Genomic DNA, 17,410 nt, shown 5'->3' with positions numbered 1-17,410 from the left:
ATACACAGAATTACTACTTGATTGTCACACTGCTATGTACTGGATATGCTGCATCAGCTCAATTTCTTCCAAAGCAGCTTTCAAACCTTCTCACTGCTTATAGCCCCAAGCTGAGAAAATAATTTCAATTTGCAGATGAAAGTATTAAGGACGATGATATAGTGACAGGATGTTTTAAAACGTGAATATACATGTTTAAGAAGCAAGCAGACAAGAGGAACTGTTCCTCCTTAAGAATCAAGAAAGTTTATAAACAAAATCAAATGTGCAGAGAAAAGAAAAAAAAAAATAGGACAACTTCACACAGTATAATTTCTACTTAGTCAGCTACTAAAATAAGAAAGAATTTACTCAGAAGTTATAATTTACCAAAGAAATTATAATATGAACTTAGCATAGTCGAATTCCTTTTATTAAAACAAGTATACACCACTGCTATAGCTAGAAGTTGACAAATTATTCTTAAATGATTCACAGTTACAGTCTCACCTCCATGAATACAGAGAAAGTCGTTATTTGAAATTGGTCCTGGCTCTGCAAAAGTCTTGAATTTATTTAACCACTGCCTGGAAACATAGAACTGCAGAAGACTTGGTTCCATCATATTCAGCAGCCCTGATATCCTCCGTCTCTCTCTCTGTGCTTCTTCACTGCTCTTTCTATTACAGAAACAGAAATCATTAAACAAATACAGATCCTGTGTACAGTGCAGATAACTTTTATGCAACTCTAACACAATGTATTTTGCAGCCAACTTTTAGTGGAAATTTGATCTTAGTACCAGAAATTTAAAATCTGAACACTGTGTTGCTTTTATTATCTCAAGCACAGAAGTTCCCTAGGCTGAAGATGGTAATAACATGACTTTTCACCTTTCATTTAAATTCTCAGAAACAGAATAGCATATAAAGAGCATTAAATTAAATGCATAATAAAATGTATAATACAATGGATTAAATTACAATACATTAAAACCTCTATTTTCCTACATCCCATCCATCTGATAAATACTTTGGACAATTCCGGTTAGAGCTCTAACAGTTAAAAACTTTCTGTGTGCAAAAGCTCCCTGTGTGCAGAATTCCCTTCCTCTAACTGGAAATAAGGTGTCTAGTTCTTTATTGATGCCTCAAGTTCTCTTACTATGCAGATTTCATTTTCATTTTAACATTAACACTTTAGCTCTCACAGAGCAAGTGTTAAGGACATAACTGAAGGATTAAGTTTTTCTCCAGCATAGGCTTTTCTCATTGGTCAAATTGTTCCATTATAATTCCCACAGGGCAGCTAAATCTGAAAGCTTAAAAGGTATTTACATACATAACTCATAGGGGTATGATTGTACTTTTGATGTCTTCCTTACCTGTAGAAGAGAACATAAGCTTCTGCATTTTGCACTGTGGATTCTGATACTTCTGTGACACTCTGGTCATCAAACTCATACCACAAGTTATTTAAATTGTTGCGACAATAAGCTATGTAATGTCCACCTAGGGTGCAGGAAGCAAGAGTTAGCAAAGAGGGTCTAGAGCTGCCATTTTACTCTGTAACACATGAAAATTAACTAAGTCATAATAAAATCCCCAAGTCTTAAATGGGAGAAACAGAATTGTTAGCAGATATGACTTCGAAATTAACTCCTGTTAAACTCAACATCAGCTTTTTTCTAAATTTCTATTAGCTAGTGGTGAATTGAACTACTTTCAGCACATTCCTGCACTCTTCAGGCAGCATGATGTTTAAAACAGTCCTGAACCATAACATTCAGTGTAAGATTATCTGAACAATTTACTCTTGTCAGTTTTCACAACAAACTCTTTTCAAATCTTTGTATGCTTTAGAATAGAAAATAGCACAGATATAGAACAGCTACATGATACCATGATCATAACTAACTGTGTTTCAAAGACTACTCTTAATATATTTAAAATTATTACTATTTTTGAATTCATATTTAACTGCTAGTAAGTAAATAATCAAATATCTGCTAAACTGATTAGGTAAAGCATGACTTAGCAAGGACTAAATAGAAGTTGAAAAACTATCCAGTAGAACAAAAATAAAGGGAAAAAACCTCAAACAATGGATACTTTAAGTCTGAGAAGTATGAGGGGGTAACTTCCATAAAAACCTATATAATTTCTGGCTTAAATGTTTTCTTTCTCCTATTTTCCAAATCTTATAAATACTGAAATCACTTAGGCAGAAATTACCTCGACATATAGCAATAAGATGTTACTCAGCTACTCTTCATTACCCACAAATAGCAGTTACCACCTGTTTTGGGGTTAAATGGCAGTGATCACCCAAAAGAACATATTTTAAAAAATGACTGGTATCTTTATAGTTCTTTGTAAACAATTTCCAAATATTAAAGCATTGACACAAACAGCAGTCACATAGAGTAGCTGATCAACTGGTCATCTGCTGGCAAGTTTATTTGTACATTTATGTTGTTCAATAGTTTTCTTTCTTAATATTCCTGGACCTGTTAAATTTTTTCCACCTTCACTTTTATTTAGGTGTACCACGTAATTTCAAAGATGTGCCAACACTTTCAGAGCAAGCCTTAAATCTTCCAGATCGAGGTAAAAATCACAGCATTCATCTTCCACTTTCTAATTACCTCTGTTTATCTATTTACCCTTCAGTATACAGTTATCACCCTTGAAGAAGAGTGCTGATGTAGCAGCTGCAAAGATAAAACCATCAGCCCATACTCACTGCTGGCAGTCCCATGGTGGCAGATGACAGACAGGAGATCGTAAGTCACGATTTGAGCAGGACTGTCCTTTGCAAGGAAAGGCTGAAGGTCAAGGCCTTCCAAGGGAAAGGACACATGGGTCCCAATTTTTGTGGAAAACATGAGTTCATGTCTGAATCTTTTGAGATGAATGCACAGAATCTGTAAGGATTGACAGATTCAGTCAAGAACTATACATGCTATTTGATATTAAATACCTAAAAACTGTGTGCACCATCTTTTCCTTTTATAATCCCAAAAAGGATAGTTTTCCCTATGACTTCAAGCATATTAAACTCTGTGTTTTAATCAGCTGTGGCTACTAACACTGATGCAGCACTGAAAAATGTACCTTTTCTCAATGCACATATTGCACAATCTTGTAATGGGGACACTAATTCCTCCTGATTATTGCACATATCAACTCATGCTTTGAAGTGTAACACTGGATTACTTTCTAAATGCAAAGTTACAAATGTTACTATAGAAAAGCTTTTCAGTCTGGCTGTGGTGTTTAATTCTGTGAACACAGTATAAACAGTAGAATATATACTAACACAGAACAGAAATGCTGTTACTGCCTGCAGACCAACAGCAGTAACATAGGGAAATCCCATTCCTGCACTTGTCATGTACAAGATTCATTTTCTTACAGGGTGAACAACCATGTTGCTCACATTCTTAACAAATGCCAATACAAAGGTAGACTTCCATCACACAGTATTATATAGACAATTTACTCTGTGCAACTCATTTACTCTTACCACATTCATAATCATGCAGAAAAAATGCTTTAAAGTGCATATTGTAACAGTACCTCAGGAAATTTTTGTACTTTGCAGAATTTCACTCCATTTCTTAACCTAAGCAAAGGAAAAACCAAACCAAAACAACCAATGATTAATTCTGAAAAAGTTTTACTTTATTGCACTAGATCAGCAAAAGCCTAAGCTGAACATTGCATTAGTAAACCCAAAATATTTCTGGAATGTAGACTAGACATGGACTAGCCAAAATGATACAAACAATGATGGTTCATAAGACAAGACAATCTGTACTGCTGAAAAATTCAAAACAGCAAGTACTATCAAGTCCCAACTAGCTAACAGTTTCTATTAACATAGAGGAAAAAACTTGAGGCTTCATGAAAGCTGATAATCCAGCAAAAAACAAAAAAAAATGAACTAAGTTTACTTCTAATAAATTATCTACAGCACATACAAGAAGGAATAACGTTCCTGTACCGTAAAGGGCTTCAAGCAGTCTTCACACCACTTCTGTTTCTTGGTTTTTTAGTATTTAAAGCCATATATTATTTATTTAACACACCTTAGTGTCCTACTGCATATCAGGGGAAAGCTGCTAGTACTAGAGAGGGCTAAAGACTTTAAATTTGTCAAACAAAACCAATTTACATCTAAATTGGAACGGCATGAGAAAGAATTAAGCACATGTGGTAGGGTAAATTGCTGCTTCTTTGGGAAGTATTCCTTGGGAATACTGAATTTCTGACAGTCAGAACACAGGATCATATCAAAAGATGAACAATATTGGGACCTACCCAACAGAAATAAATGTCTCTTGAGTAACAGAAACAGTAAAACCTCAAATTAAGACAAAGTAAAACAAAGGTAAAAGCCAGCTTACTTTTTACACCTTCCACAGCTGTACATGTTATCACCTGAAAAGATCAGGGAGAAGAAAACCAGCCATCATTCTCTAAATCCAAACAGTTATCCTTTAAGTGTGTACATTTGATAGAAAAAAGTGTCAAGGGAATTTAAGCTGCATTCAGTATTTAATAGTCATAATAGTGTTGACATAGCAACTACAGGAGAGGTTCTTAGGTTTTGTCTTCAACTATGAAGCAGTACAGTATAATCTGAAGAGATGATGCTATATAATTCAAAAGGGAAATAATTTACTATGTCCAAATTGAGGTTATAAGAATGATTATTAATATGGTGGGTTTGAAATTTTTATGAGCCTTCAGTTGATACAATTTCACTAAACCAAATTCAGACTGACTTGACATTTCTAAAGCAGCTTTCATAGGCATTTCTCTCAAAAACTCAGTTGAATGAGAAGCTTACCTTTCTGAAATGAATGATCCCAAATGAACAAGGACTGACTGTATTACACCTTAACAGGTGGCCTCTGCTTAACTGCATTAAGCTAAGAAGATATTAATCATCTCATTGTGACAGGAGGAAAAAAACACAGAAGAAACATGTTCAGGTAATTAACCTCTTACCCTTGAGCTCATCTCTGGCGAAAAAGGCAGCAAGACAATCTTGTAAGGTTACAACTGGACCCCAAAACCAGCTAGGAACACATGAGACAACAAACCTGAAACATCATTGACAGAAAAGAAAGAAAACCAACAAATGTTCTGCCAGAAGAGCAGAAACTAGAAGTTCAAAATAGATAATTGAATCAAACAAGGTAAATATTATTTACCTTTTGAAGTATTCCATAAAAAAGGCTATCCATCCCTGGGGGGCATATGCTTCTCCACATGACCCTGCCTTGACCAGAGATGTCTGATGACTTGCAGAATGGAGTTTAGCAAGATCTTCCTTACCTGGAATAGGCAAGGACAGATCCTGAAAGGTCTCCAGGGTTACAGACAGCTAAGGAAGAAAATAAATGAAACACAGTGGAGTTAAGCTTGAAGAGAAATGGTTAATTAAACTGAATTCTGTACAATTCACTAGTAACTACCAAGTCACTGCATCACTGAAAATTCCACTAGGTAGGAAATTACCATAAAAAAGCACATTTACAAGAATTCATTTTTTAAAAATCGGAACCAAAACATAGCATTTTAAAATTAACTTGCACATTGTTAGCATGGAAACATTTTTTTAGGTCACTATTATTTTGCTTCATATCAGTCATACAAAGCACTATGATTTTTGCTTCAGGCTGTGTTACACGTAATAGTTTCAGAAAGCTTCACTCCATTGTTTCTACAGCATTTTACTCTGACATTATATTGACCTGATGCAACTGGACACGCTGCAAGGGAGACCCATCTGTGCATTTTCTTGCTCCTGTGCTTCATTTAGTGATCACATAGTCACAGAGTCAAACATCAAACACATTCTAGAAATTTTTGTTTGTTTTTTGAATTTCTTCACCAGATTACCTTAAGACAACTTCACAAAGCAGTCAATGATTCATATCATTGCAAAAATTAGTGTCTTTACTTGGATTTTTTGAAAGACCTTATTTTGTAAGTCTCAATCTATCTGACAGGACAGTTACAGCACTATATTAGATCACTGTCTCATCTTTTCTTTGAAACATCAGGTAGCATGTATGCATTAGGATATTCAGAGCATTATTAAACACTAATGAGACCTAAATGAAGTTGAAAAGCAAGCTTCTCTCTTCATCCTTGCTGTAAACCAATTCTCAGAATGTTTTTTTTAGCTATGAGTAAATATTCAGCTCAATGAATACAAGCTATTCTAAACACAAAGTGCTGGTAGAAGCTACTATTACAATTTGAGAGAACGAGTATGAAACACCCCAACCTTCTGAGGAAATCTGCCACAAAAGAATATAAAGTTACCAGAGAATGACTGTATTCATAAAGCAGTAAGAAAAGAACATGTTAAAAGCCAGAACTTTCTCTTCTTACCCGATCACAGGTCAAGCACTGGACTGAACTTATTATAGTGCCATCAAATATATCAGAGATAACACTCCTGTACTTCTTGCGCTTCTTCCTTTTTGGGGACGATACCGTTGAAACTATAAAATGACAAAAGTAAAATGCTGCAGTAAGGCAAAGTACAGTGGATTCTGATTACATTTCAACTTTGTGTAATATAATTAGAAGTCTCATGTTCAGAGTAAAATTATAAGCCAAGCCCTGTTTTCTATTTACTAAATATTTCTTAGGAATTATGAGATCACATTACTGCCATTATAGGCAATTAATGTGGGTTCCTCAAGCCATTGGGGACAATCACCAGAAACACTTGCCTCTGAAAGTAAAACTCAAGCTGCCAGTCTTGAAGTCTACAGCCTATTGCGACATGATGGATTTATCTTGGCAGGAATCCCTCAAGGTATAAAAAGGAACATTTTATTTGACACTTAATTTGATCGAATCTTCTTGGGAAGTTTCAACCATGCTGGGCTGAAAGACAGCATCTCAATATTACTGTATCAAAACACTGATGACAGAGGATTGAAGTACACTAAAGGTACAACTGGAGTCCAGCCTAACAGCTGCTTATTAAAAAACCCAAAGTCTCTCAACCTCTCCTGGGCAAGCACCAGTGACCAAGCACCTCTTCTGACAGACTCACTTCAGGTTGTCTAAAACCCTCCTGTAATGGCAAAGCCACAACTGGAGACACTAGCACAGATGCAGCGTCAAAGCTGCTGAACAAACAAACCTAGCAGGTCAATGATTTAAGTCCATTTAATCACTGTCATGCAACACCAATGCTAAAGCATTAAAAAGATAATAAAATGTTCAGAACTTATCTGCAAAGGCTATCAAATGAAGCAGGATCATAATATTAAAGTTGTATTTGTTTTTTGATTTGGTTTGGTGCAATGCCTTAAAAGCAAGCTCTGAAAGACAAGCTTTGCTTCAAGTAATGTACTGTTAGACAAATCAGGGAAAATAAAATTATATATTGTTCCTCATGCCCTAAGGCAGCACTGTCTTATATGTAAAGGCAGTAAAAGTCTAAATATTCCAGATGCTCATAAAGGCATCCTGCTGCAGTGCCAAGAGAAATACTCAGCACTGCAGGGACTTTAACTACCATGAAGCAGCCAGCATTTACAGGTTTATCTACAGTACAATTACACTTTGCTCCTTAAACCTTAATTGACTAAAATGGTGATTTACTGAACTTCTGCTGAATAACCAATGAGCTTATTCTCTGGAGAGCATTACCTTTGGGGGTACTAACTTCTCATACCTTTCTCTTCTCTCCAAACTGGTACTACTGAGAAAATTCTCTAAAAATAATATTCTGCCTTCCTAAAATAGAGGCAAATACTATTCATGCTTCAAAAGAATCAGAAGATTATAGAAATACAGGGAATAATCTTGCATGTCCAGCTTACATAACACTCCCTTTTCCCCACCAGCTAAAAGCCCCTTAGGAACAACCCTGCATTGTTACACAAGACATAAGAAACACAATGAGAACTATAATGTGGAATAATTCAGTACCAGGAAGGAGCAAATAAAGAGCCTCTACCTTTTTTGTGGACCTGTGCCAGTGAAGAGCACGATGGGAATGACTTTGGAGGGCTGTTTGATAAGCGTGTGTTCATCCCTTCAACTGAGGATGGTGTTTGGGCAGCAGATACATCATTCATGTGAACGTCATTGATGTAATCTGCAATTCAGAGTTGCACAAATTCTGTGAAAAAAATTACTGCACAATGAACAGACACAGTGGTCATGTAACTTATTTAACCCCACTGTCAGGCCACTGGACATTCAGGTATGTAGCTTCAGTTCCTTTGAAGTTAAGAACAAAACAAAAAACCCACTCTATCTGAAACCTTACCAAGCACAAACAGTTAGCTCATCAAGGGAATTAAAATCAAATTCAGAAGATCTAAACTGAAAAAATTAACTAAGTAAGGACATGGTTTACAAGTAAAACTACCTACCTTATTTGGCCTATACCTCTACTACATTCTATAACTCACTTCTACTCCCACAGATATTCTGGCTAAGATTTTGACTATTTCAACTGCACTTTAGCAATGCATTACCTGAGAATCTGCTGTGTATCTGTACTTTGACAGTTCCTTGGTTATTTAAAAATTCAGTGGTCTCTGAAGCAGTGTTTGTGTCTTTTTCCAAGTCTTCCATAGAATTTGCTCGTTTAAGTTTGTTGCTTTTTTCTTTCTGCCAGTCTTTGGAAGTGACTGAACTGTTATCATCATCCTGAATCAACATGGTTGTTTCTGCAGGATCCTCTAAGACAGGTTTGAAAATTGTGTCATTTTCTGTTTTATCACAGTTTCCACAGGATTCACAGGGCTGAAAGCTTAAGTCTGACTGGCTCTTATCTTCTTCCATACTCTCTTCAACACTCATAGGCTGGGCATCTTCCAGTTCTACAACTGGTTCTTTAAGTTCCTCATGCAGCAAATCCATGAGACAACGTAAAAATTCTTGTGCATCCTAGAATTTTAAACAAGTTTGACCATATTACTTTATTTTATCTGGAAGATATTCACAACAGAAAAGATACAGATAAGTAAAATGAAAGCTGGCTGTTAATGAAGAATGAAGAAAGTTCCTCTGTCCCAGGTCTAATGTTCAAAACCACTTTTCACTTCCAGACCATGTCTGTTTCCTGCATACATTTCTTGCACGTCACAAATAATCTTATAACACAAATTTCCTCCCAAAATAAACTATTTTCACAACACCAGCAAAAATGTTGTCATAGGTTACTGGAACAATAAACATAACTCAAACAAGTACCAGCAGCATGGTCAGACCCCAGCTCTGCTTGTACTGGAGCATTTTAGAGATAAAATGCTCCATTAAAATCAACCAGAGCCTTGCTTTCACTGGGTATGAAGTAAAATTACTAAGATGTGACTTAGCCTGACTTTCCAATGCATCACACTGACAACAATAATACAATTCTTCTAAAGCCTCAACAAGATTTCCCAAATGTGTTCCCACAAAGAGCTGTAATACTACAAGTCTAATCTGTGTTTGAAAACATACTAAAAGCCACCAAATTTCATCAATCAGTGCAGTATCTATTTCTATCTTGGCAATAGAAAGTATCCAATAAAGCAGGTATGTGAGAAAACAAAAGCCTCTTGTTGGCAACTACTACTGCTTTTATTTTCTTCTGTTTTCCTTTTTGTATTCTGGTTGTTCATAACAGTAATTTTTGCTGCTCAACGTTCCCATCTATCATAACAAATACTCATTCAGCTCAAAACTGCTGACTACAAAAACATTTTTTTTCTTAAAAATTGCAACTTACAGAACTGAGTTTGGATTTGGGTAATGAAAAAAAACCCCAGTATGCCCACTTGCTGGCAATCCTTTCACAAAAAACCAAAATTAACAAAAACATCTAGACACCAATTAAGAGATAAACATTCTTCATTGATCAATGTAATTTTCTCCCTGAAGATTGGACATGGCTGCCCAGCTTGCTCTAGGAGAGTGCTGGCTATGAAAGCCCTGCTGTACTTTAATTGTTGCCATGAAACCTGCTGAACACACAACTGAACTATGATCCAGGCATAACTAAAAAAGGTTCTCATTAAGTGTTGCTCTGCATGGAAAAAGATGTTTTCATCAGCATTCAAAGCTGCAAGAATTAAGTTTCCATACAGTTTCTTTTTGGTTTTCAAGGCTGAATTTCTGCTTTTTCAGAAAGCTAGGTGGCAAGTCAGAAATTCATGAGCAGATTACAGAACTTTAAGCTTAGTATTTAAACATTGACTTTACAGCTTCATGCAGCAATTGAACATTAAGACATGTCCTAATCCTTCACTCCACAAATATGAAACATAATGGAACAGCAAAATTCCTATTAATAAATGCAGATTCCCAGAAGACACTAGTAAGCTTTTCTAATTACAAGGTTTAAATTTTTCACCTAGTCCTAAAGCTTTTAATGATAGTGCTCCACACTGTATGAATGCACCAGATATTGTATGAAGCAGCAACTGAAGAATGCCTTTCCTATAAAATGAACCCTGCCCATTTAACAAGCTACCAACCTGAGGTTCCCATAACACACAAATGGTGGGGCTTTTTTCAAAGACACTAAATGGAAACTGCATACTGTGTATTTTTTTTAAAACATCATTAACAGACATATATTAAAAATCTGTTATATTAACTTTTTTTTAGCATCTTTATTTTCTGAGACTGCTCAAATATTAGCAGCATTATTTCCCACAAAGGAGAAGCTCAGATATTATTACTTGAATTTTTCTGAAAGAAAAGGAGTTATTCTACACTGAAGGCTTTTTGAGAATTTGATATAAGTAAATATAAAACATGACCTAACTACTGATTATTCCATTTCAAGTGATCTACATTCAAGTTATATTAACTAAAGTTTATGTTGCATTTGCTTTAAACAAATACAGGAAGTATGGTATTTTAAGCATTAGATTTCTGATTAAGAGATAATTTTATGGCTTAGGCAGATTTAAAAGGCATCAGAAAGTTTTACCTGTTGAGAGTAGCCTCGAAACATTGGATTAACAGTTTTAATTCCTTGAAATAAGCCAGTAGGGACAACAGATCCAGGCCTACAAAAAAAAAGTTTTAAATATATAAACACTGAAAAATAAAGAATTTAAATGGATTTTTTTATCTTTACTGGGATCATACCGTTACCTGCAACTGAACACCAATAAATTAATCTTCACAAAACATAATATTGGCATTGAATTATTAATACATGATTTTTAAACACCAGTCACCCAACTGAAACAGTGACTGTATCAGGCCTTTTATGGCATATTTCTTGTCAGACAATCAGACAACAAATCAGACATACTCTTGCCTCTGTGCATAATTACTGCTTTACCTTTGTTTTTATATTTTGAAGTATTTTCTTAGCCAGATATTGCACAAATTCCATATAAGGAAATAAGAGAAACTGATAACATATTGATATGGAACAAAGGATACAGAGAGGATAAAATAGCTAAATATTTTAGATGCATTTCTGGCAAATATAAGTATTTTTAAGAGCTAAATGCTTGCAATCCAATCTATTTCTTGTCCTATCTTTGGTATGTATGAAAAATAGCAGGTTATAAGGAGTGCCTAAGCCCTGCAAGCCAGTCTTTCCTTCCTAATTTTTTTTAAGAGGAATTCTGTGTACACATAAAATAAAATTAGAAACCTAGGACAGATTAATGCATCCCTCATGACTCTGGAATTTATTTGTTATCATTTCATCACCAAAATGATTTAATACCTGCTTTTGTGCCAGAGTTCTGTCATCAGCTTGAGGTAACTTTTACAAATTGCAGGTTTCTTATCTGTTCGGGCTAAGCCGCCGCAGTCAAGAAAAAAGTGTGTCAAAGGTGGGCTGGATGAAAAGAAGAAAACAGTCATTTTTTCAGGTTGTTAAAATACAAGAGGAAATCTGCATTTCATACAGGATTATATCATAAAAGTAATGCTGTTCTATGACTGAACAACTCCACTTCCTACGTTCATAAATGCTGCAACCAAACATTTCCTGGTAGGACAACTTCAGCAGTACAGCCACACTCTGATCCTAATATTTCTTTTCTTGAATTAAGAGTTTATTCTTATGCATTTCCTCTGATTTTTCTGTAGATTTTTTCAGATTTTCTTCTAGTCTCTAAAACTGCATATATTCTTATTTAGGAAGCATTAGAATGAAAGAGAGAAAAAGCTGAGTGGCCCATATACCATAATAAATTGTTTCCAGTATACAAGACAGATTCAACAAATATATGTCTTTCTCCATGGTACTGCACTTCTTAAATCCATCTGGAAAAAAAGCATGCATAAGCAAATATAAAATTGCATTAACTATCATTTTCCTTACCAGTTGGAAAGAGCTTGTAAAGCTGCATTCATGTAACAAGTGTTTCCAATATTTTTTAATCCTGTTAGACCTGGAAAACAGAATAAATACAAATCTGTTAATCCAATAATTCCTATAAAATATATACTGATCAGAATACTCATGGAACACTTGGGATGCCAATTACAATGCAGAATTGCAACTAAAAGAAACACAGGACTCCTAAACAAATACCAATCTAACTAGAAGTAGTAATGAAGTGTTCTGATCTCAACTGAACTAAAGAACACTTCAGAAAAGTGGACTGTATTTCATCCTTCTCACTTTTCGTGGTTTATGACATCTGCAGATTTTAATTTAAATTTTAAAACACCAAAGTTTTACTTCAGCCAAATGACTTACCTGTTCAGTTAAACTGTTGCTATGCTGTATTTGTAACTAATCACATCACCAAAAGCTTCTCTAAGATTTCACTCTTCTGGTCCAAATTCACACTAAATCAGATTATATTCAATATTCAAAACTTACTCAACATGTGATTATCCCAGGCTAGTCCTGCAATTAGTCCTTTTCTATTCCAATGATACACCTTTATTTTTATTAACAGATTGCTCAATTCAGACTTTCCTGCATTGTTTATTTTCTAAGTCACACTATTTACATTCTTTACAGATAGTCACATATACCTTTTCCACACACATGAAAGTTGTAACTGACATATATTCTTTCCATAATTATGAATTATGCTATTCATGGCTACTAAAGCATTACATTATTTAAGTAATATATCAAAATAAAATTGATTTTGTGTGAGGGAACAGTAACATTTCTAAGCAAAGAATCAGTAAGACCCAAAAATTAAAAATCATGACAAACACTCAGCAATCAGTACTCATGACTATGCAATTCCTGAAGTCTAGGAACGCTCCTGGTAGTTTTGTATATGGCAGAAAAAGAAAAGTTACTAATAAAATCTTTCTACATCTGAAAACCACTTGGGTTACTTCAGTTACAATTTCTAATAGACAGGACTTCAAAGTTAAGTTTTACAATGTCCTTCTGTCTGAATGAAAGTACAGTCTTGCTTCCTGTATCAGAACATGCATTCCAAACTCTGCTACAAAGAGAACAATTATTCTTATACTGAAATTGGAAAGCAAGAACAGTTTGAAGATTTTGATTTTCTTTCAGTTTTTTAGAAGCAGCACATGCTTCAGGAAGATACTCTTGCTGCATTTTTCCAGCCTGTAGTAATAAAAGGAAAGTTTTCAAACAGACTACTTGTGAAGATATATTCTAATCGTTGCTTCATCAAAAGCATTTCAAAAGAAATTTTAGGAATAAAGTTAAAACAAAGCTAAAGAAGATTCTTCCTTTCAGTTTGAATAAGTTTCTTAACAGTTCCATCATCATTACTGGGAACTTTATTGCAATTCTAATTGCATATTATTGCAAGGTAAGCTACATTCCCCAAAATAATAATAATATAAGAAGAGATAAAAATATACAAAAGACACATTGGTTGGAGAAACTAACTAGGAATAGAACACATGGGGTAATGATGTAAGGGCAGATGGCAAATTAGTAGGGTGGTGTCACATCCTGTAAGGCCGTGCCAGACAACAGAAGGGACAAGGCAGGTTTTCTGACCAATGCCAGCAGACTCAGCAGAGGGAAAGCTGGTAGTAGGTGAGTGAAGGAGAAATGAGAGCCATTGCTGTGGTTTAACTCCAGCCAGCAACACAACACCCCAGAGCTGCTCACTCACTCACTCACTCCCTAATGCTGGGATGGGCAGGGAGTTGTACAAGGGAGAAAACTCATGGGTTGAGAGAAAGACAATTTAACAGGTGAAGCAAAAGCTGTTTGCACAAGCAAAGCAAAGCAAGGCATTCATCCACCACTTCCCCCAGACAGGAAGGTGCCCTGCCATCTCCAGGAAAGCAGGGCTCCATCATGAATAATTGTCAAGACAAACACCCTAACTCTGAAAGTCCCCATCTTCCTTCTTCCTCTCCCAGGATGCCACATGCTATGGACTATCCCCTTGATCACTTGGGTCAGCTGTCCCAGTTGTGTCCCCTCCCAACTTCTTGTGCACCCCCAACCCACTCCCTGGTGGGTGGTGTGGGAAAGAGAAAAGGTTGACTGTGTGTAAGCCCTGCTAAGCAATAACTGAAACATCTCTACATTATCAACCTGTTTTCAGCACAAATCCAAAAACACAACCCCACAGCAGCTACTCTGCAGATAACTAACTCTTGCCCAGCCAAAAGTGGCATATGCATAAATTAGAATAACTTTTCTCTCATCACTGATGGAAAACAAACTGCCTTGACATATGCAATGGTATCTCAAAAATAACAGCTCAACAATCTGCTAGTCGTATTTTTCTGAAAAATGGTACTTAGCAGTATTTTCTTTACCATGAAATACACAGACAGTTCTTAGAATGATCAATAATAATTAGAGGCTTTAAAGAAATAGTAATTATTATGTTCTCTTATGAAATGAAAGATTAAAGCTTCACTGCTTGGGATTAGCTTTGCTGCTTAGGATTTCATCACTTTAATTTTCATTTTTACACTAGATTTAGTATTAGGGTGGGGTAATCTCTGATATGAGAAAGTTTGGCAGTGCATGAAATCAATTACGTCAAGAAGAAAACAAATAACCAAAACCCCACACTAGGATACTACAGGCTCACAAAAGGATTACTCAAAATGAAGGAAAGTATTTAAATCAGGAATCTTTTAGGGCAAAGAGGCAAAACCAGTAGAACAGATTTTTAAAAAGCCTACTTGAACTAGAGTGGCTACAATACCAACTGCACTGAACACGCTTTGGCAATAGCAAAACTCAGGCAACAGCCTCTGCTCTGAAGGTAAGAAAGATTGCTCCAAGAAGAGCAAAACTAAAAATAAACACCTGAGCTGGAGCAGAAAAATAATGCATGGGGTTTTGCTTTTATTACCTCTGGTCTTCAATTCATCTTCTTCCACTTCTATATCTAAGTCATCAAATACAGCTGCTAAAGGAATCTTCAGTGTGGGATTACTGGGTATTTTAAAATCCTTAAAAGGAGGAAAAGAATATTTACTTTAATTCATCACTTTTCTACTTAATTAAGCCTATGTGTAATTTTACCAACAAATCAAGAAGTGGAAAATTATGTGAATGTATTTTGAAATCTCACTGCACAGAAGTGAGAACACCAGGATTTCACAGGTACCCTCAGAAGGTTTACTAAGAACTCCCTCATGTTTTTGTTACCAGATCCCTGAGTGATTTTTAGAACAACAGCTGAAGAACCAAAACAAAGCCAGGGATGGGATTTATTCCCCCTGGATAACAAAGCAGCCAGCATGGAAGAGCTAAGGCAGGAGTTATCACCTAAGCTCATGTAGGTGTTTTTGATGTGCCACCAGATGGCTCACTACAGTTAATGAAGACAAATTAAACTCTTGAAAGAAAAATGTACAAATAGAGAAACAAACTAGTAGACAGGCAGCCATTTATTGAATTACAGGCTCCTTTTGTGAGCACATAAATAAAAATCCTGAACAAAATGCTTCACAAACTTCGTAAGTTCCACTGATTTTTCTGCATATTATACCTGTTTCCTTGGAAAACTAAAGAAGGTTAAATATAATAGAACAGAAATTCAGAAGTCTGAACTCAGCTTTATATCAAGGGACAAGAATTTTTAGACAACAGGATTTTTTAAATTCCAGTTGTGACATTCCAATTGAGCTGCTGGCAGTTTATGAGAAAATGATCAGATTACATTAATATTAAATACGAAACTTTGAAGTAAATATATTTATTATACAGACTGAAAAATGGCCCATCTTTCTGTTCAACCTGTGCATGATGATCTCTCTTCTACTGCTCTATGTCTCAAACAGAACACATTTAGAAATCCTGTGCTTCTGCCTGTGACTTTTAACCTAGTTACCTGTTAGGTTATGTAACTACATTACACACACACAATAAAGAAATAGCACTTCTTTTTTCAGCTACAAGCATTATTCCAAACAATTGCAGTGTAACTTTTCCCAAGACAACACTTATCTAAGAAAAAAAAAGATCAGAGTGAACACTACTGATGCCAGTAAAGCTAAAAAAGTTTTATGAAAATATAGAGGAATTAACAGAAAGTTCAACCACAAGAATGGAGGAAAAGTTAGTCTCTCACTTAAGAGAAAACATAATTTTTACTGCAAAACTACAGCTGCCTTTGCTCCCTTGGGTTAAAAAATACCTGCACACTGTTTTCTTGTGCTTGGTGAGACAATCTTGTACTCGGTAGTGGAGAATGAGATCCCAATTTTCTGTCCAGGAATACTTCCTTACTACAGGCGTAACACCAAACACGGAGAGTGGTAAGGTTGACAGTCAGACAGTGCTTTGTCTCCTGAAACAGAACAAAAACCACAACTGGGATTCAGAAACTGGGAAAAACTAAACACTGCTACATGCAAGCTAGAACAGATATTTCAAAATTCTAGGTTTTTCAACAATGAAACAAGTATGCACATTAGGATATTGAAAAAGAACAATTCAGTTACTAAATTCTAACACAAACATTCATTTTTAGTACAAATCACTCAAACTAGTAATAAGATGCAATCAGAATCAAGACACTGCAATATCTAACATGCCTCTCTGTAATTAAAAAAATAAGAAGAAAGCCTTCTTATTCTTGTTAGAAATGCTACAATTCACAATGAACCAGTTTTCAAGGAATATCTGTAACTGGCCACAATGGGAGCTACCATCTCTACCATGTTTATTTCTACTGGTTTGCTGCAAAAATTCAGGGACCATCTGGTCTCCACCTACTCTAGAAACACCTCATCTCTCAGTCTATTGTAAAGGCTTTAGAACTGTGATTCAGCGTTAACAGCGGATAAAGAACCCGTGAAGGTATTCATATAGATTTACATTAATGCACTATCTATTTGTATAAATACTCTTTCTTCTCAAGTTTCTGCTTCAAAACAAAACAAAATCAGGAGTGGTGGTTGTGGAGAGATTTATTGATAATTGGTTAGCTGAGAAAGGCCATACTGACATAATGCCGCTGGTTAAGCTGAAGGAAGAAAGTCAGCAG

At 35.5% G+C, this 17,410-nt stretch overlaps 1 protein-coding gene across 3 annotated transcripts in view; it reads right to left on the bottom strand.

Annotated features, from left to right (window-relative positions):
• USP33 (ubiquitin specific peptidase 33) overlaps window positions 1–17,410 on the bottom strand; it is a 35,727-nt gene that overhangs the window by 8,313 nt on the left and 10,004 nt on the right. The window contains exons 5-19 of one of the 3 annotated variants that reach the window (XM_059477908.1): window positions 16,559–16,711; window positions 15,269–15,368; window positions 12,316–12,385; window positions 11,713–11,826; window positions 10,957–11,035; window positions 8,507–8,921; window positions 7,981–8,121; window positions 6,393–6,505; window positions 5,204–5,376; window positions 4,998–5,092; window positions 4,391–4,424; window positions 3,561–3,606; window positions 2,725–2,905; window positions 1,364–1,490; window positions 490–659 (exon numbers count right to left, since the gene is read on the bottom strand). In XM_059477908.1, the coding sequence (XP_059333891.1) occupies window positions 490–659; window positions 1,364–1,490; window positions 2,725–2,905; window positions 3,561–3,606; window positions 4,391–4,424; window positions 4,998–5,092; window positions 5,204–5,376; window positions 6,393–6,505; window positions 7,981–8,121; window positions 8,507–8,921; window positions 10,957–11,035; window positions 11,713–11,826; window positions 12,316–12,385; window positions 15,269–15,368; window positions 16,559–16,711 (2,011 nt within the window). Of the gene's footprint in view, window positions 1–489; window positions 660–1,363; window positions 1,491–2,724; window positions 2,906–3,560; window positions 3,607–4,390; window positions 4,425–4,997; window positions 5,103–5,203; window positions 5,377–6,392; window positions 6,506–7,980; window positions 8,122–8,506; window positions 8,922–10,956; window positions 11,036–11,712; window positions 11,827–12,315; window positions 12,386–15,268; window positions 15,369–16,558; window positions 16,712–17,410 lie in introns of all 3 variants that reach the window. The other 2 variants (XM_059477909.1, XM_059477907.1) reach the window with 2 other exon arrangements.

This window comes from Ammospiza nelsoni, chromosome 9, assembly GCF_027579445.1.
Source record: "Ammospiza nelsoni isolate bAmmNel1 chromosome 9, bAmmNel1.pri, whole genome shotgun sequence".
In the NCBI taxonomy this organism is placed as follows: Eukaryota; Metazoa; Chordata; class Aves; order Passeriformes; family Passerellidae; genus Ammospiza; species Ammospiza nelsoni.
The sequence above is the reverse complement of the archived record's forward strand: the minus strand, read 5'-3'. Positions and strand labels throughout refer to the sequence as shown.